The sequence below is a fragment of the Mustela lutreola genome, chromosome 8, assembly GCF_030435805.1.
Source record: "Mustela lutreola isolate mMusLut2 chromosome 8, mMusLut2.pri, whole genome shotgun sequence".
NCBI classification, from domain to species: Eukaryota; Metazoa; Chordata; class Mammalia; order Carnivora; family Mustelidae; genus Mustela; species Mustela lutreola.
In genome coordinates this window covers 48,339,920-48,361,918 of record NC_081297.1, presented here as the reverse complement: position 1 = coordinate 48,361,918, position 21,999 = coordinate 48,339,920, and the positions used below count along the sequence as shown (strand labels likewise).

The following is a 21,999-nucleotide window of genomic DNA, read 5'->3' as shown; positions in this document are numbered from 1 at the left end:
CTGATCTGGGAGAGGAGGCTGGGTGTGGCCTGCACCGTGAGATTGGAATTTGAGAGAGAGAGAGACTGAGAGATTGAGCCCACGGAGAGAGCTTCGGTGTGTGGTTGGCTGTCACTTTATTGTGCCAAATTTTTAGGTCGGTGATAGAGCACGTGGTGGTTCTAGGGGAAAGTGTGTTCTCCACCTAAGGCCCCACCCTTCCAGTGCAGTGCAAGGGTGAAGGTGGCTGGGCCAGGACACACTGGGGTGGGGGTGGGGCCCACGTCCCACCCTCCATCTCACCCCCATGCGTCCTTGTCGGTGCCAGTCTCCAAAAGGCACTTTCTCAAGTCTGCGCACAGGAAAGAGTCCTGATGACAGGATGGTACTGAAACCCCGGCTTGGGGGCGGAGGTGGGGGTCGGGGTGTGGGGGTGTGTGTGTGCCAGGTCTCTGTGTCCCTGTGGATGGCCGCTGGGGTGGGATGGAGGCGGAGAATTTATTGTAGTGATGACCCGCCCACCCAGCCTTCTCGGTGCGCAAGCTCAGGAGTAGGAAGCAGGTTCTGGTTTTCGGTAATCTTCCTGAATGGGGATGGCGCCGCCCTCTTCCTCCCTGGGGCAGCTGTATAGGCAAGCCTCAGCCGGCAGCACTGGACTTTCTTCTTTGTCTGCGGGAGGAGAATGGGATGAACCTTGGGGGGCATTGGGGGTGGGACGTGGTGAATGGAGTGGAGATAAGCCAAGGAGGTTCAGGCTCGGGGAGGGCTATCAGGGGATTGCTAGCTGAGAGAAAAGGAAGAGGAGGGGGTAGCCAGGATTGGTAAATATGCATTGAACAAGCCTTTGGTGAGGTTCGAGGCATGGTGTCCATGGGGGGCTGGGGTGGTAGGGTAGGGTGCAGGGACAGGATTGGAGACCAGTATTTTGTCTCTTACTTAGTCTGCATTTTCTTTGTTGATGGAAGAACAAGGGTCCCATCACGGTGAAAGCAAGAAACATCCCAGAGAGAATGACAAAGACGCGGATGCAATCTGAGCTGCACAGGGGCCTTTGGGCTGTGATAGGCAAGGACCACGCATGGGTTTTTGAAGATGGCCTCAGCCTTGACTCCCCTCAGCCCAGACCACCTGTCTCCCCTCCTCCCATCTCTCTCTCACCCCTCCCCCACTGCTACCATTTGACTAAATTCTTTCCTAATCCCTAGACTCTGCTTCTTCCCCTTCTTCCCCCTACTCCTAGGAGCTTTCTGGCTGGCTTCCCTTTCCAGTATGCAGTCTCCCTGGGGGGTAGAGAATGGGGAGAAGACTCCCCATTCTGGCCAATGGGTTGAGAGGGCTGTGGCAGGCAGCCACCTGAAGTCAGCCAGCGTCTGCACCTGCAGAACTGTCCTGGGCTCCTGCATCCCTGCAGAAAGAGGCAGGGTGAGCAGCAGCAGGGAACCTCCCAGGGCACAAGCCTGGGAGGCCCAAGGCCTTACAGCTGCCCTAAGAGGCCCAGGGAGAAGGGAAGGCTGACCAGCTAGCCAGGCAGCTGATGTGGGGAGGGTGATGTTTGGGGTGCATCCCTTGTCCCTTTGGCTGGACAAAGCATTGGCCGGAACTTACTTTTGGTGTAAGGTAAGTGGGTGGGGTGTGGGTGTGGGTGTGGGTCCGGGGCCCAAGACGGTGGAGGCAGTGTCAGCAAAGGGTTTGAAGGAGGGTCACACTCTGTACACTCCTTGTCCCTGCACTGCCAGCCCTTGGGGCAGGCACACTGTGCATTTGTGGTGAGGGTGCAGTTTCGAATGAGAAGACCTGGGGACAGAAAAGGAACACAAGAAGCTCAGGCCTCGGAGACCTGCCAGGTGTGCTTGCTAAGTTTTGTCCTGAGCTCCCATCCCAGGCCCAGCTGCAGGGACTCCTGCCCCAATCATGCAAAGGCTGCCCCTCCCTCCCTGTCACCCAGGGCATCTGCCTTTATTACTAGTGTCATTAAAGGGAAACACTTGGGTTTTTTCCCTTTACTCATGGTTCAGAAAATTCCAACTGTAAAAAGTAGAAACAGCTTGCAGGATTTTCTCTCCTATTCCCTGGCACTTTGATAACTTCTCATTGAAGAACAAGACACAGACAAAGACATACACAGGTCACAAGCGTAAAACTTGAGAATGGCTTCAGATGGGAGCCACGAACAAGAGCAGCAGTGTCCCTTCCTAGTCACTACCTCCTCCCACCCACAGATAGCCACCAGCCTGACTTCCTAACGCTGCGAGTCACTTTGCTTGTTTTTGTACTGTATTTGTCTAGTCATGCATGTGTACTCACTTGTGTCTGACCCTCTTCCTCAATCCCTTGTGAAATTCATCCATATTGTAACTGCGGACCACTCATTCTCATGCGGTATAGCATTTCACTGTATGAATATACCGTGATTCATGTGTCTATTCTGTTAATGGGCATTTGGGTATTTTCCAGTTTTTAAGCAATCAGCAATAGTGCTGCTATGGTCCCTGATAGGTTTTTTAAACTTTACTGGAATGTTACTTGATTAGTAACATACCTTGGCTTTACAGTGTACATTTTATTCAAGTGTAGAGGTCAGGTGCAGACTGATTGCCAAAAAATTGTACTAGGGGAGGAGGATGTGAGGGGCACTGGGTGGGTTTGTGCTCACAGGTGGTTAGGGTTAAAAATAGGAGAGTGATTCTGGGGAAGGCACCAGCACCCGGATGTGGGCAGGCTTGAGCCCAGCATGGTGGGGCCCTGGGACAGTGCACTCGTGGGGACCCAGGGAGAAGAGCCCTGACGGGGCAAGCGGGGTGCAGAAAGGAAGGCTTGGAGGATGCCAAAGACAACAACCAGTGCTCTAACAATTCCTTTAGCAGCTGCCTTTTGCCAGGAAAGGGAGAGGGAGACAGATTCCTTCTTCCCATCCTTATAACACTTCTTTCAGAATTCTGACTAGTAGCTGCTACCAGAATTTCGTTTCTTTGTGGCTTACCAGGAATCGTGAGCCAGCCTGGACAAGGGTCCACAGGAGGAGAACAGTGATGGGGGAGGTGACAGGGACTGGGGAGAGGAGAAGAGGTAGGCAAAGGTGAGGAAGATCACCTCAGACGCCAGAGGTGGTGGTCAGGAGGGTATCTGCCTGAGGGGAAGAAGGGTTAAAGAGAGGCCTGGGCTTGGTTCTGCATGGGAGTGCCATCGTTTTCAGAGATGAGTATCCAGAGACTTGGGAGTTCTCTTTACCACGTATAACCTGTGCCCCCAATTCCAGGCTGATGTCTGGTGCTTCTCCATTTTACCCAGGGGAACACTGAGGTCCAGAGGGGCCACGCTTATTCAGCCTCCACTGGCCACCTTCCCCCTGGTGTCCTGCAGCCAGTAGCTATGTGGGTGCTATGGAGGCCCATGGGCTGAGTCTTACAGAGAAGTATCATGGCTTGCCTGGTCTGGAGCCCAGCATCGGGAGGGGGAGGCTGGCTCAGTGTTGGGAAAAGGCCTCCTGGCAGGGCCTACAGTAAGTGGGGAGACTCTGACTACAATATTCTAACCCTGCTGGGGTTGCTGCCAAGAAGAGAAAAATCCAGTAACAGATTTCTAAGTTAAGTGGACTGAGGAATACTTATGTATGTAAGCTATTGTTTTTTGACTGATTTGCAATGGCAAAACCTTTTATTTAGTTCATTTTTGAATATGACAGTCTAAGAGGCCTACTGAGCCCAAGCATATTTTATAGACAAGCAGGGTAGTGGTTCAGTTCCAGAGCCCTCAGAAGGTCCTGAGAGGGAATGTTTGTTCAAAGGGGCCACTTTAAAGTCTGTGCCTCTATCCCGGCTGGCATACAGTTTCTGAAATTCTAGCTAAGCTGGAGGAATAATAAGAATTCATAACACAGCTGCAGACATTACACTTCTTCATTTAAAAAAGATAAAATTACAAAACAGACAAGAAAAACATGGGCTGCATACATATTCCTTTTTCTAAATTGACTTTTATGCCAAGAAGAAGAAAAAGAAGAAGGAGAAGAATAAGAATAAGAACAAGAATAAGAATGTTCCCCACTGGCTGGTATTGTTAAATCCTAAGAAAGATGTTCTCCAAGTTCCAAACAAATGCATGCTTCTAGACCAAGCCAGTTCACCCATGGGGGGTCACTCATCTGAAATCTAGGAACCTAGGGCCACTTCTGCTTCCTTTTCCTCACTTACTCCTTTTTCTTGTGGTGATCTGAGTGGTACACCCATTCTTGGCCGCCCCCCACATTCTGCTTACCCCTTCCTTGTAACACCAGAGTTCTCCCCATACCAGTACGTGTCCTGCTCGGGGCCCCCCACTTTCCCACATTGGCTCTCCTTGCAGTAACCTCAAAGTGACAAGCTCTGCCCCCCCCCCGCTTCCCCACACCCACCTCTGCCACCTTGGCCCCCAGAGGCTTGCCCATCTCACCAGAGTTACAATGCCGACAGCTCTCACAGTGGCGCCGCGAATGGTGGTCTGGTGAGAAGGAGGCCCCCTGGATGCACGGGTCACACTGAGCAGACTCACCATGCTTGTCACAGTCCTTCATGAGGAAAGTCCCTGCAAGCAGAGGTCCAGGGTCAAGGCCCAAGGAAGGCCACTTTTCTGCCGTCCTCAAGGCTGGTACAGGATTCCTCTTTTTGAGCTCAGACTCACTCTCCGCTGCCCTTACCCCCAAGCTCCCAGCTAGCCCTCCCCTCTCACCTGGCTTGCACATCTGGCAGCACAGCTCTCCTTGGACCAGGTAGTGCTTCTCCGGACAGGGCTTGGAGGCTGGGGTCGCTGAGAGCCCCGCCAGGGTCCCTAGAATCCACAGCCAGCAGGGAGGTGCCTGGGCCATGGCTCTTGCCCAGGAGCCCTTTCTACGTTCCAGTTGCTGATGCCTGGCCTCCGTGGAACTGGCCCCTCCAGTGGGGTGCTGGGGCCCTACTCTCAGTACCTCCTGGGCAGCAGCTGCAGGCCCTCTTCGAGCTGCTGGCTTCAGGTGGCAAGCCGACCTTTGATGGCAGCTGCAGCTCTGTTGTGGCTCGTTTTTTTCCGCAGAGCCGTGACTTCCACCCCCTCCCCCTTTTCCGTGTGCTGGGTGCTGGGTGCTGGGTACCAGGGAGAGTATTAAAGGGCAAGTGCTGACAGAAGACCTGCTGCTCTTTAGAGACCTCCATCCCCCGCAAGACGCCCGCATCTCCTGGCCACTGAGATCGGAACCCGCCCGTGCCTCTTTTACAGAATGTTGGACACTCGGTTACCATCTCTTCTGTTCACGCGCACAGACACAAAGATGCCCACGTTGCCCCCTGTTCACAGCTTACAAGCTAATAACAGTTTAGAGAGGGAGGGAGAACCTGAATCGAGTATAGGTCCACAGACTTTTAGCTGAAAGTGTTGGGGTCAGATAAGTTTTAGAATGCAGAATTTTTCAGATTTTAGGGAGTAACTAACCCTACCAGGCATCCTCATGAGGCCAGAGTAGCACTCAATCAAGCACATTTCTGCAGCAAAAAAATTGAATACTGGGGCACCTGGGTGGCTCAGTCGGTTAAGCATCTGCCTTCGGGTCAGGTCTTGATCTCAGGGTCCTGGGCTTGAGCTCTGCATTGGGTTCTCTGCTCAGCAGGGAGTGTGCTTCTCCTCCCTCTGCTTGTGCCCTTCCCCACAGCTCATGTTCTCTTCTCTCTCTCAAATAAGTAAATAAAATCTTTTTTTTTTTTTTTTAAAGAATTGAATATTTAAACTAAGTGGGGTGAATGAGGACCGTAATTAACTCTTGCATCCACTGAGGTCTGGTTTTATGGCCAAAATACTTTGCTACAGAATTGTTCAGAGTTGTCGACAAGGGACTTAAACCTGTGCTCTCCTCTCTGTTGAACTCTGCTAAGAGATCATGTGTGACCTCTTTTCATCCTCCTGCCAGCTTGTGGGATGCGTGTCACTCCTGTCCATCTAGCCTGCCCTTGTCACCTCACTGTCATCTTCATCCTACCCCCCCGACTTGGCGCTTGGGATTAGATTCCCTGGGTCATCTCTCCCCTGTTTCTGCTGTTCTCCCGGGAAAGCTGATGTGGGGACATTGGAACTTGCTAGACTTTTCTCTTTCTGAGTCCTGGGAACACATGGCTTATTTCTCCAGGCCACTCTTCATTCAAGGGCTTTGCTGTTGTTTCCAGAGTGCTCATAAAATGTCACACTCCTGTGACCTCACCTGTTAGCTCTGTTTTCTCTCTCACTCTGGTTTCCTTTCTCTTCATATTTTCCATCCTCTTGTCTTTCTCCAGCCCCCTCTTCTCTTTAAGAGGGTCCTCACCGTGGGAAGCCACATATGAGTGTGATCTGAAGAATTACTTCTACACAACCATCCTTTTCACTGTCCGACAGCACGCCTGAATTCCCACCTCAGAGCGATAAGCTTGGCATCTGAGGACTGTGCTATCACGAATGGTCCAGCCCCATCCCCAGATGATGGTCACTATTTCCACTATGAATCTTTTTTTTTTTTAAGGGTTATTTATTTATTTGAGAGAGAGAGAGAGATTGTGGGGGAGAGAGGCAGAGGGAGAGAATCTTCAAGCAGACTCCCCATAAGGAGCTCTATCCCACCACCCATGAGATCATGACCTGAGCCAAAACCTTAGGATTGAGGTCACCTGGGTGGCTCAGTGGGTTAAGCCTCTGCCTTCGGCTCAGGTCATGATCCCAGGGTCCTGGGATCGAGCTGAGTATCAGGCTCTCCTTAGCAGGGACCCTGCGACCTCCTCTCTGCCTACCACCCTGCCTACTTGTGATCTCTCTCAGTCAAATGAATAAATAAAATCTTAAAAAAAAAAACAAAACTCTTAGGATTGGATGTTTAACTGACTGAGCCACCCAGGGACACCTCCTCTGTGAATCCTGAACCCTGGGCAGGCATGGTGAGGCGGGGTGTGAGGATGGATAACACCATGCAGGAACAATGAGGAGATGGGACCTTTAGAGAGAACGTTGTGGGAGGGGGAACTGGAGGACCCTGAGAGGACTGACAACTTTGACGGGCCGTGAGCTGCTCACCCATGCAAGGGAGCTTCAGAGGTCTGTGCTATGGCCCATCATTTCCTCTCCATGGGGGAAAGGACAGGAGCAGCGTCTTCCTGGCTCTCCTGGAGTACCCTGGGCAGGAGGAGGAGAGCCAGCTTTCTGGACCTCACTTTCCTCTGGACAAATGGAATGACCTCATCTTCTGCCTTCTGTGTTTGCATCAATTTCTGGTGAGTCTTGGCCTGTCCTGAACTGGCTCCCTGGGTAGTTTCTTCCTCTTGTCTACAGGCCCTGCGAGTGCAGCCTGCGATCTCTCTCTGGGAATCTTCCACTACCACATTCTCTCCTGGAGTGCAGCTTCTCTCCACACCTGCCAGCAGAGACACATCTTCTCAACAGCTCCCTCCTCTGCTTGCATCTCCAGAGATCGGTCCACAGAAGCCCTTCTCTTTTGATGATTTTCATTACTTTTGAGGGCCTGAATAACCTCTCTGTCTGGAGCAATGACCATAACCAGCAGGTCATCCGGGGCCACCCTGCTCCTTGCTATTAAGGTGACACACTCCTCATCTTCAAGGCAGGATAGGTCCTTGACAGAGTGAGGAAGAGGCAGAACTGTCACCTGGCCCCAATTCCAGTGGGTCTGCTGATGTGGTCACCCCTCGTTCCCACTTGGCTAAAGTCCTATTTCTGCCTCTGTGCTCCTGGCTTATCCCTTACCTCTGCCCTGCCACAGGTTCCAAATTTGGGACACAGAACTTTCTGGAATTTTCCTCCAAACCAACTGTAAACAAAAGGCTGTTTGGTGTGGCGAAAATTTTGCTGAAGGTTTATGTATCATAGGGTTACAAATTCAAATTGCATTTTGGATGTGCTCGTTCTCAATGATCCTTCCCACTGCAGAGATTTATCAGTAGTCTGGCTACCTTACAAGGCAGTAAAGGCACTAGCCATTTTGCTGACACCATCCCCCACACTGTACAGACTGCCTTTCAGATGTGTTCTGTCAGGCAACATAGCTCATCTGTCTTCAGCTCTTAATCCAATTCAGTCTTGGCCTTTTATTTGATTTATTTATTTTTAAAGACTTAATTTATTTATTTGACAGAGAGACACACAGCGAGAGAGGGAACACAAGCAGGGGGAGTGGGAGAGGGAGAAACAGGCTTCCTGTGGAGCAAAGAGCCTGATGTGGGGCTCCATCCCAGGACCCTGGGATCACCACCTGAGGCGAAGGCAGATGTTTAACAACTGAGCCACCCAGGCGCCCATGTCTTGGCCCTTAATAAATCTATAACCAGTCAAAATACTCAGTGGAACAAAGCTTTCTCCAAGATTTTTTCTTAAAAGGAAGTTCTGTTAACATTACATAGATGTCAGAAATCACTATTCCTGATCCGTATCAACCAAACCCCTTAGTTTTCCTAGGCTTCTTTGTCCCTCCACTCCATTCCTTCATCCTTCACTCCTACTTTTTTTTTTTAAAGATTTTACATATTCATTCAACAGAGAGAGAGAGAGAGAGAAAGAGGGAGAGCACATAAGCCAGGGAGCGGCAGGCAGAGCAAGAGGGAGAAGCAGACTCCCCAGTGAGCACGGAACCCATGGGGGCTCCATCCCAGGATCCCGGGATCAGGACCTGAGCTGAACCAGACACTTGACCAACTGAGCCAGCCAGGCACCCCTTCCACTCCTACTTTCTTTGGTGACACCTCCCTTACCCCTACCCCTCCCTGCTTTAAGTGAGTCTTCCTTTCCCACCTCCCTCCTTCCCAGTGAGTCTCTAAGAGACCAAGTGGGCAGGACAGTGGGGTGAATTCACTTCCCAGTTCCTTAATTTGCATTTTTGGGATTTCTGTCTGGATCTCCCAGGGCACTGAACATTTGTGGGCATTTCTTCCAAACTTTGACAACTTTTCAGGATCTCAACACCAGCTTCTAGTATTGTCTAGCACTTAAGGCACTCACTGAGAATCAGGTAGTCTACCCTCAGTCTTATTCCTTAATGGCTCTATCCATAATTGTAAGGTTAAAATTGCAGGGGGTCCAAGGCCACATTGACCTCCTAAATTCCACTTCTCATTCAACAAGAATCTGTTGCCCGTCCAGTCTGTGCCAGGTACCAGCTAAGTAATGCATTATTTACAAAGATGAAAAAAAAAAAAATAAGCATGTGGTTTCTTCCCTCATGGAATCAACACATCAGTGAATCAGAAATTGATCAAGTCATCTTAAAGACACATACAAAGTTATTAGTAATGGTCATTACTGCAGCACCATGGAGGGCAGGGACTGGATATAATGCAGGTACCTGTCCTCTCAGGGGTGAGGAGTGTTCAGCCAGGAAGTTTTGCTGAGCTGTGTGGGATCCGACAACTCTCCCTCCACCTTCTTGAGAATTGTCTTTTCCTTTGGTTTAGGTTTCTAGACACCACCCTCTTTTTTTTTTTTTTTTTCTTCTCTTTGGCCACTTTTCTTGAGCCGTAATAGTTTTTCTTATATACAGATGACAGAAAATAGGGATAATCTGTTCCTTGAAGTCTTGTGGAATGTGTGTGTGTGTGTGCATATTTTAAGTGTAGGCTTTTTACTGCGATTTAATTCAGGTTTTCAGTTTCTTCTAGAGTCAGTTTGGTAGGTTTTATTTTGTTGGGAGATTACTTAACCTGTTTCAGATTTATGGTGTAAATGTTTAAATCACCACTAGATCTCTAGTTATTTTCCCCTTTTCATTCCTAATATTGTTTATTTATAATTTCCTCATTTTTTCTTGATATATTTGCAAGAAATATAGGTAAGTATCAATTGCTTCAAAAAACCACTTTTTAATCTCATTATGTTTTTCTATTATTCTCTGGTGTAATTTTTTTTTTTTTAAGGTTTTATTTATTTGACAGACTGAGATCACAAGTAGGCAGAGAGGCAGGCAGAGAGATAGGAGGAAGCAGGCTCCCCGTTGAGCAGAGAGCCCGATGCGGGGCTCGATCCCAGGACCCTAGGATCATGACCTGAGCCGAAAGCAGAGGCTTTAACCCACTGAGCCACCCAGGCGCCCCTCTCTGGTGTAATTTTTAAATTATTTCCTTCCTTTTACTTTCTTTGGGTTTATTCTGCCCTTCTAACTTCCTTTTTTTAAAAAAGTTTTATTTATTTAAATAATCTGCCTACCCAATGTGGGGCTCAAACTTACGACCCCAACATCAAGAGTTGTATGCTCTCCCAACTGAGCCAGCCAGGTACCCTCTTTTCTAACTTCTTAAATTGGACACTTAGTTCATTCATTTAAATTTTCCTTTTATAATGTATTGATTTAGGACTATAAATTTCCCTCTAAGAACTGTTTTGGGTATGCTGAAGCAAGATTTTGTGAAATATGTTATTACTAAATATTGTTATGTTGTTTAAAAATTTGTTGTATATTAATATTTAAGTGGGAGCAAAAAAGATCTTTTATGTTGTAAATATGTAAAAATAACATTATCTTTAGATATTGTTTTCCCCAACTTTATCTCATTCTTTTTTACTTAAAAAAATGAAAGTGAAAATGGAAAAAAATTTAACAATTCTAGATAAGACTCAAAGTCCTCTTGATCAGTCTTCTCCCGCAGCCCTTATCTTCTCCCTGCCTCCTCAGAGGTAATCCCTGTTTCAGATTAGTGACTACTCTTCCAGAACTTTTCCTTCCTTCCTTCCTCCCTTCCTCCTTCCCTCTCTCTCTCTCTTTCTTTCTTTCAGATTTTATTTGTTTGAGAGAGAAAAAGAGAACGTGAGTGAGAGGTCACAAGCCATGGGAACAACAGAGCAGAGAGGGAAAAGCAGGCTCCCTGTTGAGATCATGACCTGGGGTGAAGGCTGCTGCTTAACCAACAGAGCCACCCAGGTGCCCCTTCCATAACTTTTTTAAAACACACAAATAAATTTATACGTGTGTATGTGTTATTAGTTTAGGAATGTTCATCCTTTTCCTTTGTTAGTCTGTATGGTAATAATCAGGTTCTTTTTATACAGCAGAGAATGGAAGAGCAAAACCTCTGCTTACAGACATCTATCAGCAAAGAATTAGGTGGATCTTTCCAACAAAATCTCTTTTCTCTCCTTTTTTTTTAAAAGTCCCTTTTATTTTCTACTTAAAATATTCTTAAGCCATAATCAATTATTTCTTACTCTGATCGCAACCCCTCCTCTACTGAGAACCCTCTGCTTGAATTTGTCAGAGGAGGGAAGACTCCTTGTTCGCCTGGGAGATGGGTGAAAGCCTCATGTACAGCATGAGATCACGACTTCTCTCTGGCAAAGGCTTATCTCCTTCTTCTATACCTGAGATCACTGACAATGAGGACACCTAATTTTAACCTTTCCTTTCTCATCTGGGGGCATGGTAGGTTACCTCTGTTCTCTAAAAGAAATATTACACAGGCCTATAGTAATTCTCCTAACACAGAACAAGAAATAAAGCCCAAAGAACACATCATGCATTTGTTCTGTCCGTTCCTTAGAAAATTATCTCTTAGGGGCACCCGGGTGGCTCAGTCGGTTAGGCATTTCCCTTCAGGTCATGATCCCAGGATCCTGAGATGGAGCCTGCATTGCCTGCTTCTCCCTCTGCCTCTCTACCCCTCCCTCCACTTTTAATCACTCTCTCAAATAAATAAATAAACAAAATCTTAAAAAACTATATCTCTTGGAAGTCAAACATCCCCAAGCCTGGCAATTCCATGTTCTTCTTGCATTACTTTTTTTTTTTTTTTTTTTTTTTTTTAAAGATTTTTTATTTATTTATTTGACAGGCAGAGATCACAAGTAGGCAGAGAGGCAGGCAGAGAGAGAGGAGGAAGCAGGCTCCCCGCTGAGCAGAGAGCCCGATGCGGGGCTCGATCCCAGGACCCTAGGATCATGACCTGAGCCGAAAGCAGAGGCTTTAACCCACTGAGCCACCCAGGCGCCCCTTGCATTACTTTTTTAAGGTCCATCTTTGTCCAGCTAAAGAAAGGGTTCTTACTTGGCCTGGCATCTCAGCCTGCCTCTCAGAAATCTCCAAGAACCTCAGCACAATTGTGTTTTGAGTTTTGTTTCATTTTTTAAAAAAATATTATTTATTCATTTCTAGGCAGAGAGGCTGAGCCACCCAGGTGCCCCTGTTTCATTTTTTCATAAATGATATAAATCCTTCTAGAATTTGCTCTCTGCTTTTTAAATCCAATAACATACCTTGGATGTCATTTTATATTTCTGGAACTTCTCATTTTGTTAAATAGACAGTGGATGTACCTAGGCTTTTTAGCCTTTCCCCTGTTCATGAATACTTCAGTTTTCTGCCCCCCAACATTTCATTATCACAAATGGTGTCGCATAAACATCTCATATCTCCCCGTGCATGTGGGAGTGTGTCTTTAGAATAAATCCTGGACACTGGGACGGCTGAGTCATAGGGTATGCATACTGTTCACTTTAATAGATCCTGGCAAGTTGCCCTCCAAAGCAGCTCTACCAACTCACGCCCACCAGCAGTGGAATGAGGACACATACTTCCTCACATCCTGCCAGATTTCATATTAGCAAACCATTTTTGCAATCTAATTGGGGAAAATGCTGTCTCATTGTTGTTCCAGTGTGTGTTCCTTTGATTGCCAGTGAGGCTGAGCATCTTCCGCCATCCTTCGTGACTTGGATCTCCTCTTTTGTGACGTCTTTATCCTCGTGTCACCACCAGTGTTCTAAAGTCCAATTCTGGCTCTTCTCTCCCAAATCCTCTGTGACCCAACCTGCAGGGCCTCTGCCAATCCCGTGGATCCCTTCAGATGTTTGCCTTCTGCCCTAAGGGGCTGAGAAAATCCTCCCAATGGCAAGGGAGGTCATTCCTGCTTAGGAGACTGCAGACCTGCTCAGAGAGAGTATTCCTGAGCTCATTTGGGAGATGGAAGTTGGGACATGGCTGACCCTTAGACTGTTGCTTTAGCACCACAAGCCTCCCTAAGGACTATAGTGGTCCTGAGCCCACACTGAAGGGCTCCTTGGTGCATGTTGACTTTTTTCTTTTTTTAAAAAAGATTTTATTTATTTATTTGTCAGAGAGAGAGAGCGAGAGAGCGAGTGAGTGCCCATAAGTACAGGGAGCAGCAGGCAGAGAGAAAAGCAGACTCCCTGCTGAGCAAGGAGCCTGAGGTGGGACTTGATCTCAGGCTGGGATCATGACCTGAACAGACTGAATCACCCAGATGTCCCTGCACATTGACTCTTTTAAAGTTGAAATAAATTGAACACGTTAATCATTTTATAATGTACAATTCAGTGGTTTTCAGCATTTTCACAAAGTTGGGCAAATATCACCACTATCTAATTTGAGAACATTCCCACCTCTCCTAAAAGAAACCTCACACCCCACCCATTACATTTAGTCCCACTTTTTCCTTCCGCATCTGCCCTCGGCGCCTGCCGCTGCCCCCCTCCCTTTTCTACCCTCTTCCACTCTCCCTTACTGCCTATTCTGAACACTTCAGGTAAATGGAACCGTATAATATGTGGCCATTTGTATGTGGCTTCTTTCATTGTAGCATAATATCTTCAAGGTTTATCCATGTGCACCTTATGTCATCAGTACTTTGTTTCTTTTTATGGATGAATGATCCACTGATGGATACACCATTTATCCGTTGATGGGCGGTTGGGTTGTTTCCTCTTTCGGACTATTATGAATAATGCTGCTATCAACATTCATGTCAAGTTTTGTGTGAACATATGTTGGGTATACACCTATGAGAGGAATTGCTGGGTCATATGGTAACTCTATATTTAACTTCTTGAGGAACTGACAAACTGTTTTCCATAGCAACTGAACTATTTTACATTCCTATCAATGGTACATGAATATCCCAGAGAACTGCATAGTTACCAACACATGTTAAATTCCATAAAAAAATTATAGCCATCTTAGTTAGGGGTATCTCATTATGGTTTTGAGATGCATTTCTCTAAGACTAATGGTGCTGAACATTTTCTCATGTGCCTACTGGCCATTTTTATGTCTTCTTTGAGAAACATTTCTTTGTCCATGTTTAAATTGGATTATTTGTCTTTTTTTTGTTGAGTTGTAAGAGTTCTTTATTTTTTTAAGGTTTATTTATTTAGGGGCGCCTGGGTGGCTCAGTTGTTAAGTGTCTGCCATTGGCTCAGGTCATGGTCCTGGAGTCCTGGGATGGAACCCCGCATTGCACTCCCTGCTTGGTGGGGAGCCTGCTTCTCCCTCTCCCACTCCCCTTGCTTGTGTTCTCAGTCTTGCTGCATCTCTCTCTGTCAAATAAATAAATAAAATATTAAGAAAAAAGATTGATTTATTTATTCAAGAGACAGCCTACATGCCAGTTGGGAGGGGCAAAGGGAGCTATAATCTCCAGCAGACTCCCTGCTGAGCACGAAGACTGAGGCTGGGCTGGGACTTGATACAGTGACCCTGAGATCTTCACCTGAGTGGAGTTAGTCACCCAATCACTCAACTGCTCAACTGATTGAGCCACCCCAAGTTGTAAGAGTTCTTTATATATTCTGGATATATATTCTGGATACTAGACCCTTATCGGATATATGATTGGCAAATATTTTCTCCATTCTATGGGTTGTTTTAAATTTTGATGGAGTACAATATCTTTTGTTGCCATTTTTTTTTCTTTTGATTTTGGTGTCATATGAAATTTGTTGTCTATTCCAAGGTCACACAGATTTTTATCTATTTTTAATATTTTTATGATTTTAGTTCTTACATTTATTATTTTTTTAATCGATTTTGAGTTAATTTTTGTGTATGATTTGAGATAGGGGTCCAGCTTCATTCCAGCACCATTTGTTGAAAAGACTATTCTTTTCACATTGAATGGCCTTGGCATCTTTGTTAAAAACCATTGACTATAGATACATGGGTTGGCTCTTCTATGTCTCTTGCATTTCCATAGGAATTTTAGAATTAGTTTGTCTTTTTCTGAAAAACGAGGCAGTTGGAAATCTGATTGGGATTGGGTTGCACCTGTATGTGAATTTGGGAGAGTACTGTCATCTTAATAATAGTAAGTCTTCCAATCCATGAACATAGAATATCTTTCCATTTATTTAGGTCTCCTTTAATATCTTTCAATATTTTGTAGTTTTCCATGTACAAGTCTTACCCTTTCTTCATTAAATTTATTCCTAAATATTTTATTCTCTTTTGTACTATTGTAAATGAAATAGTTTTCTTAGTTTCATTTTTGAATTGTTCATTGTTCAGGTAATGTGTTGACTGTTGAAAGAGGCAGTTGTTTTCCCACAGAGTTGGAAAGGGATACCTTGTGGTGTAGGTGTGTTGCTATCACACCCTGTGGGCCACTGCTTGGGGTTATTTGGAACTTATCTGAAGTCACAGATGGAGAGTTAGATTCTGTGACGCAAAGGGAAACATATCTGACTCATCTTTCCCATACCCCCTTTGGTTCTGAAGGCTTCCTCGACTGGTAGAGGAAGAGAGTGGGTCAGTGGCAGGGGCTCTCTCACAGTTGCTTCTCCTGACCCTTCTCTCCTTCATGGTTTTTAGGGGCCCCACTGCAGTTATTCTTGAAGAGCAAGGATTGTGGTAACCTTCTCTCTTACCTGCAAATTGGGCCCGAATCTTCCCTCCTTTGGTGAGCATTCTGGCCATAGAGGAATGATGAGGGTGACAGGCACTGGCAGAGTCCTGGAGTCTTGCGGCAGGGGAAGCGGTCAGAGGAATCTTCTGGGGAGGGAGTATGAGGATCAACCAGATGGTGAAAACCTGAGAAGCAGAGGACCAGACAAGATAGATCTGTGATGCCTAGGTCATGTCCAAGGCCATCTTTCTGCTTGACCGCTTGCTAGCTGGGCCAGTTACTTAAACTATGAGTCTGTTTCAACTGTAACATGAAGGTGCTGACACTCACTTCACAGGGTAGATGTGAACAGCTAAGTGTGGTAACGTGGGGACACACCCCACACAGGGCTTGATGCAGAAGGTGTTAGTAAATGTTCCTTGGAATATGAGCTGATCCTCAAGGTCCTTTCTTTCTTGGGGTTGAGAGTCACAGAGCTCATAATGGAAGGGAAAGGGGACAGAAATCCTTCAGGAGAGGTATATGGAAAGTATATGGGACAAATCTCTCCTTTACTAGAGCTCAGAGGTAGCAATGGGAGCTTTCACATGGACAATGAGGAGACCCCATTACATTTTACGCCAGAGAAATGAGACAGGCTGGCTAGGGACAGTTACAAGAAGTAGGTTAATGCAAGTTTGTATCTTTTTATATTTGGGGCACACACACACAAAAGGCTATTCATAGTTACAAGAATTTTAAATATTAGTTTATTAAAGCAATCAGCTTCAAAATCTAATTTTTCTCATGCTTTTTAAGTTTAAATTTCAACTTTTGTTGTTGTATTCTGAATCTAATAAATTTGAAAATCTTACTTATTGCTTTTCTTTAATTTCAGCCTATAGATTTTGTTTGATTATTTATAATATAGTAAAAACAAAGACAATGATCTTCTCTTTTGGGGAGCATGTTTTTTATTGTGGTAAAGTACACCTAACAAAATTTACCATCCTAACCATTAAGTATGCGGTTCAGAGGTATCAAAGACATTCACATGGTTGTGCAACTGTTACCCTCCATTATCCATCCTTTTTTCCCCCCTAAGATTTTGTTTATTTCAGAGAGATAGAGAAAACACAAGTAGGCAGAGAGCCTGCTTCTCCCTCTTCCTCTGCTGCCTCTCTGCCTGTTTTTCAGGGCTTGATCCCAGGACCCTGGGACCATGACCTGAGCCGAAGGCAGATGCTCAACTGACTGAGCCTCTCAGGACCCCTCATTATCCATTCTTATAACATTTTTCATCTGGTAAAACTGAAACGCTGTATCCCTTAAAAAAAAAAAAAAAGCTCTCCATCTCCTCCTCCCCCAACTTTCAACCCCTGGCAACCACCATTCTCCTTTTTGTATTTGTGATTTTGACCATTCTAAGTACCTCATGTAAGTGGAATCATATGGTATTTGTCTTTTTGTGACTGTATGAAATTCAATGTGTTTATTTTTTCTTTTATTACCTGTGCCTTTGATGTCATATCTAAGAAATCTTGCCAAGCCAATGTTGTGAAGCTTTCTTCCTGTGTTTTCTTCTAAAAGTTTTATTGTTTTAGGTCTTACATTTAGGTCATTTACCCATTTTGAGTTAATAGGTAACTATTCTTTTGCATGTAGACATCAATTTATCCCAGCACCATTTGTAGAAAAGACTGTTCTTTCCCCCATTGAATAGTCTTGGCACCCTTGTCAAAATCCTTTCTCTCTCTCTCTCACTCTCTCTTTCTCTCTCATACACACACACGTTTATTTCCAGACTACCTGTTCTGTTCCATTGGTCTGTATGTTTGTGTTCATATTGATACCTCACTGTTTTATTAACTGTAGCTTTGTAGTAAGTTTTGAAATCAGCAAGTGTTAGTTCTCCAGTTTGTTCTTTTTCAAGATTGTTTTTGCCATTTGGGGTCTCTTGAGATTCCATATATATTTTAGTATGGGTTTTTCTATTTCTGCAAAAAATACTGGGATTTTGATAGGGATTGCATCAAATCTGTAGATCACTTTGGGTAGTATTGACATTTTAACAATATTATGACTTCCAATCCATCAATAGAAATGTGTTTTCATTTATTTATATCTATAATTTCTTTCAGCAATGTTTTGTAGTTTTCATCCTACAATTCTTTTACCTCCTTGGTTAAGTTAATTCCTAAGTATTTTTTTTTGAAACTACTGTATATGAAATTGATTTGGAACTTTGTTTTCCAGATTGTCCATTGTTTGTGTATAGAAATGCAGGTGACTTTTATGTGTTGACTTTATATCCTACTACTTTACTGAATTCATTAGTTCTAACAGTTTTATGTGTGTGTAATTTTTAGGGTTGTCTACATATAAGATCATGTCAGAGAGAAAATTTTACCTCTTTTTTTTCCAATTTGTATGCCTTTTATTTCTTTCTCTTGTCTAATTGCTCTGGCTAAAATTTCCAGTACTGTGTTGAAGAGAAGTGGTAAAAGTGGGCATTATTAAGGTAATTCCTCATTTTGGAAGAAAAACTTGCAGTCTTTCACCATTGAATACTTTATTTGTGTGGGTTTTTCATATATGGATTTTATTATGTGCAGGTAGTTACCTTCTATTCCTAGTTTTTGGGAGGTTTTTATCATGAAATGGTGTTGATTTTTGTCAAATACTTCTTCTGCATCAATTGGGATGATCATGTGTTTTTTCCCTTTATTCTGTTGACATGGCATGTTACATTGATTGATTTTCATATGCTGCATGATCTTTGCATTTCAGGAATAAATCCCACCAGGTTATGGTGTATAATCCTTTTAATATGCTGATGAATTTTATTTGTTGAGGATTTCTTTGCATCAGTGTTCATAAGGGATATTGTTTGTTATTTTTTCTTATAATGTCTTTGTCTGCTTTGGTGTCAGGGTAATCTTGGCCTTATAGAATGAGTTAAGAAGTGTTTTAAAAGAAATTTTGAGAAGGATTGGTATTATTTTGTAATGTTTGGTAAAATTCATCAGTGAAGCCATCAGGTCAAGGGCATTTCTTTGTTGGGAGATTTTGGTGTGGGGGGCATTTTGGATTAGAGATTCAATTTTCTTACTGGTTATAGGCCTCTTCAGATATTCTAGTTCTCCATGATTTAGTTTTGGTAGGTTTTGTGTTTCTAAGGGTTTGTTTCTTTCATCTAGGTAATCCAACTTTTTAGTTACAATTGTTCATAGTATTCTCTTATAATTCTTTTTTATTTCGGTCAAATAGGCACACAAATACTCCACATTCATTTCTGAGTTTATTCTCTTTTTCTCTTAGTCCATCTAACTAAAAGGTCTGTCCGCTTTTTTTTGGTCTTTTTGAAGAAGCAAGTTTTGGTTTCACTGATTTTCTCTATTATTTTTCTATTTTCTATTTAGTTTATCTCTGCTCTAATATTTGTCATTTCCTCCCCTTTGCTAGCTTTGGGTTTATTTTGTTCTTTTTCTAGTTACTTAAGTTGTAAAATTAGGTTGTTGATTTGAGATTTTTCTTATTTTTTTTTTAAAGATTTTATTTATTTGAGAGAGATTGAGAGAGAGAGAGAAAGAGAGAACAAGCACAAGCAGGGGGAGTGGCAGGCAGGGGGAGAAGGAGAAGCAGGCTCCCTGGAGGGCAGGGAGGCCAAGTGGGGCTTGGTCCCAGTACCTCATCACAACCTGAGTGGAAGGCAGTTGCCTAACCAATTGAGCCATTCAGGGGTTCCTCTTATTTTCTTTTTAATGTGAGTATTTACAGCTATGAATTTACCCCTTATTACCACATTCATTGCATCCCAAGAGTTTTGGTGTGAGCCTTTTGGCTAGAACCACCATCTTCCAGTAGTTTGCCAGAATGACCAATACAAAGGGAAAGAGCAGAGGCATCCGCTATCTGTTCTCTAGGCCATTTAGAAAACATGGAGTTGTTCCTTTGGCCACATACATATGAATCTTCAAGAAAGGTGCTATTACAGACATCAAGGAAATGGGCAGTGTTCCAAAAGTACTGCCCCACAAATGTTACTATGGCAAAACTAGAAGAATCTGCAGGACTGCCTAGCATGCTATTGGTATTGCTGTAAACAAACACATTAAGGGTATGATTCTTGCCATGCAAATTAATGTACAAGTTGAGCATATTAAGCACTCTAAAGCCAAGATAGCTTCCTGAAGCATGTGAAGGAAAATGATCAGAAAAAGAAGGAAGTCAAAGAGAAAATTACTTGGGTTTAACTAAAGTATTAGCTTGCTCCACCCAGAGAATCACACTTTGTGAGAACCAAGGGAAAGGAGCCTGAGCAGTTGGAGCCTATACCCTATGAATTCATGACATGTAAGTCTAAAAAAAAACAAAACAAAACAAAAAAAACCCCAAAACCCCAAACCCAGAAACCTTTAGACTCTAAAAATATTTCTAGAAGTGTGATGTTCCCTCCCCTAAAGAAATAGTTAAAGCAAAAAACAATAAAAAAAAGTTTGGTATGTTGTGTTTTTATTCACATTTGTCTCTAAGTATTTTCCTTTTTAAAAAGATTTATATTTCTCAGAGTCTACAGTCTCTTATGGAGGACATGTGCTGCATGGAGCACTGGGTGTGGTACATAAACAATGAATTTTGGAACACTGAAAAAAAGTAAAATAAAATTTACAAAAAAAAGATTTATATTTATTTTAGAGAGAGAGAGAGAGAACAAGCCAGGAGCAGGGGCAGAGGGAGAGTAAGCCTCAAGCAGATTCCGCATGAGCACAGAGCCCTGTGTGGGGCTCCATCCTAGGACCCTGAGATCATGACCTGAACTGAAACCAAGAGTTGACAGTTAACCAACTGAGCCACCCAGATGCCCCTCTAAGAATTTTCTAATTGCCCTTGTGATTTCTTCTTTGGTCTATTTGTTGTTTAATAATATATTATTTAATTTCCACAATTTTGTGAATTTTCCAGTTTTCCTTTTTAAATTAACTTTTATCTTCATTCTATTATAGTCAGAGAAGATAATCTGTATAATATCTACCATTTTTCTTAAGATTTATTTATTTATTTTAGAGGGGGAGAGAGCGAATGGTGGAATGGGATAAAGGGAGAGAGAGAGAGAGAGAGAGTCCTAAACAGACTCCATGCTTCGTGTAGAGCCCAACATGGGGCTCGATCTCATGACCTTGAGATTGCAATTTGAGCTGAAAACAGGAGTCAGTTGCTTAACTGACTGGGTTGCACAGGCACCCCAGTATGATATTTACCTTTTAAAATCAATTGAGACTTAGTCTGCAGCCTAACGTATGGTCTATCCTGGAAAATGTTCCATGTACACTTGAGAAGAATATGTATGCTGCTTTTGTTAGGAAGGGTGTTTTATACATGTCCGTTAGTTCTAGTTGGTTTTTTGTATTGTCTAAGTCCTCTATTTCTTTACTTTTCTATTTTTTCTACCCATTATTGTGAGTGGGATATTGAAATCTCCAGCTATCATCATAGAACTATCTATTTCTCCCTTCAATTCTGCCAGTAATATATATATATTGAACCATATATATATATATGGTTCAAGCCCCTTATTAGGCCCCATGGAACCTACTAATTAATATATATATATATGTACATATATATATATATATATATATATATAGAGAGAGAGAGAGAGAGAGAGAGAGAGAGAGATTGAGACCTGAGATTGAGAGCTGAGATCAAGATTTGGATGTTCAACTGACTGAGTCATCAAGGCATTTCATCTTCTTGTGGTATTGAACTTTTTATTAATATATAGTGTCCTTTATCTTTTGTAAACTTATTTGATTTAAAGTCTGTTTTGTCTGATATTAGTGTAGCCATCCTAGTTCTCTTTTGGTTACTATTTGCATGGAATTTCTTTTTCTGTTCTTTTACTTTCTATCTGTTTCTGTCTTTGGACATCAAGTGATTCTGTTTTAGACAGCATATAGTTGAATCATGTGTTTTTAGCCATTCTACCAATCTCTGTTTTGTGTTCAGCGACTTTAATCCACTTATTTTTTTTTAAGATTTTAAATTTTTATTTATTTGAGAGAGAGAGAGGTGACAAGTAGGCAGAGAAGCAGGAAGAGAGAGTGGGGGAAGCAGGCTCTCTGCTGAGCAGAGAGCCCGATGTGGGCCTCAATCTCAGGACCCTGAGATCACGACCTGAGCCGAAGGCAGAGGCTTAACCCACTGATCCACCCAGGCACCCAATCCATTTACCTTTTTTTCTAAAAAAAAAGATTTTATTTATTTATTTGACAGAGATCACAACTAGGCAGAGAGGCAGGCAGAGAGAGAGAGAGAGAGAGAGAGAGAGAGAAGCAGGCCCCCTGCTGAGCAGAGAGGCCAACGTGGGGCTCAATCCCAGGACCCTGGGATCATGACCTTAACCAAAGGCAGAGGCTTTAACCCACTAAGCCACCCAGGT

At 43.7% G+C, this 21,999-nt stretch overlaps 2 protein-coding genes and 1 pseudogene across 5 annotated transcripts in view; 2 read left to right on the top strand and 1 right to left on the bottom strand.

The window, feature by feature from the left end:
- VAMP1 (vesicle associated membrane protein 1) overlaps nt 1-21,999 on the top strand; it is a 75,903-nt gene that overhangs the window by 16,270 nt on the left and 37,634 nt on the right. The gene's annotated exons all lie outside the window — the stretch shown is intronic.
- Nucleotides 100-5,018, bottom strand: CD27 (CD27 molecule). 3 transcript variants are annotated; one of them, XM_059184595.1, is made up of 6 exons: nt 4,684-5,018; nt 4,408-4,539; nt 1,585-1,773; nt 1,298-1,384; nt 916-1,038; nt 100-648 (listed from the first exon to the last, which is right to left on the bottom strand). In XM_059184595.1, the coding sequence occupies exons 1-6, from the start codon at nt 4,817-4,819 to the stop codon at nt 524-526; spliced, it is 792 nt and encodes a 263-aa protein (XP_059040578.1). In that variant the 5' UTR covers nt 4,820-5,018; the 3' UTR covers nt 100-523. The 3 variants fall into 3 exon arrangements, with proteins under 3 accessions (XP_059040578.1, XP_059040576.1, XP_059040577.1); XM_059184593.1 differs by lacking the exon at nt 1,298-1,384 and having other exon boundaries at nt 916-1,035; nt 4,684-5,011; XM_059184594.1 differs by lacking the exons at nt 916-1,038; nt 1,298-1,384 and having other exon boundaries at nt 4,684-5,012.
- LOC131838439 (large ribosomal subunit protein eL21-like) lies at nt 19,337-20,069 on the top strand (annotated as a pseudogene).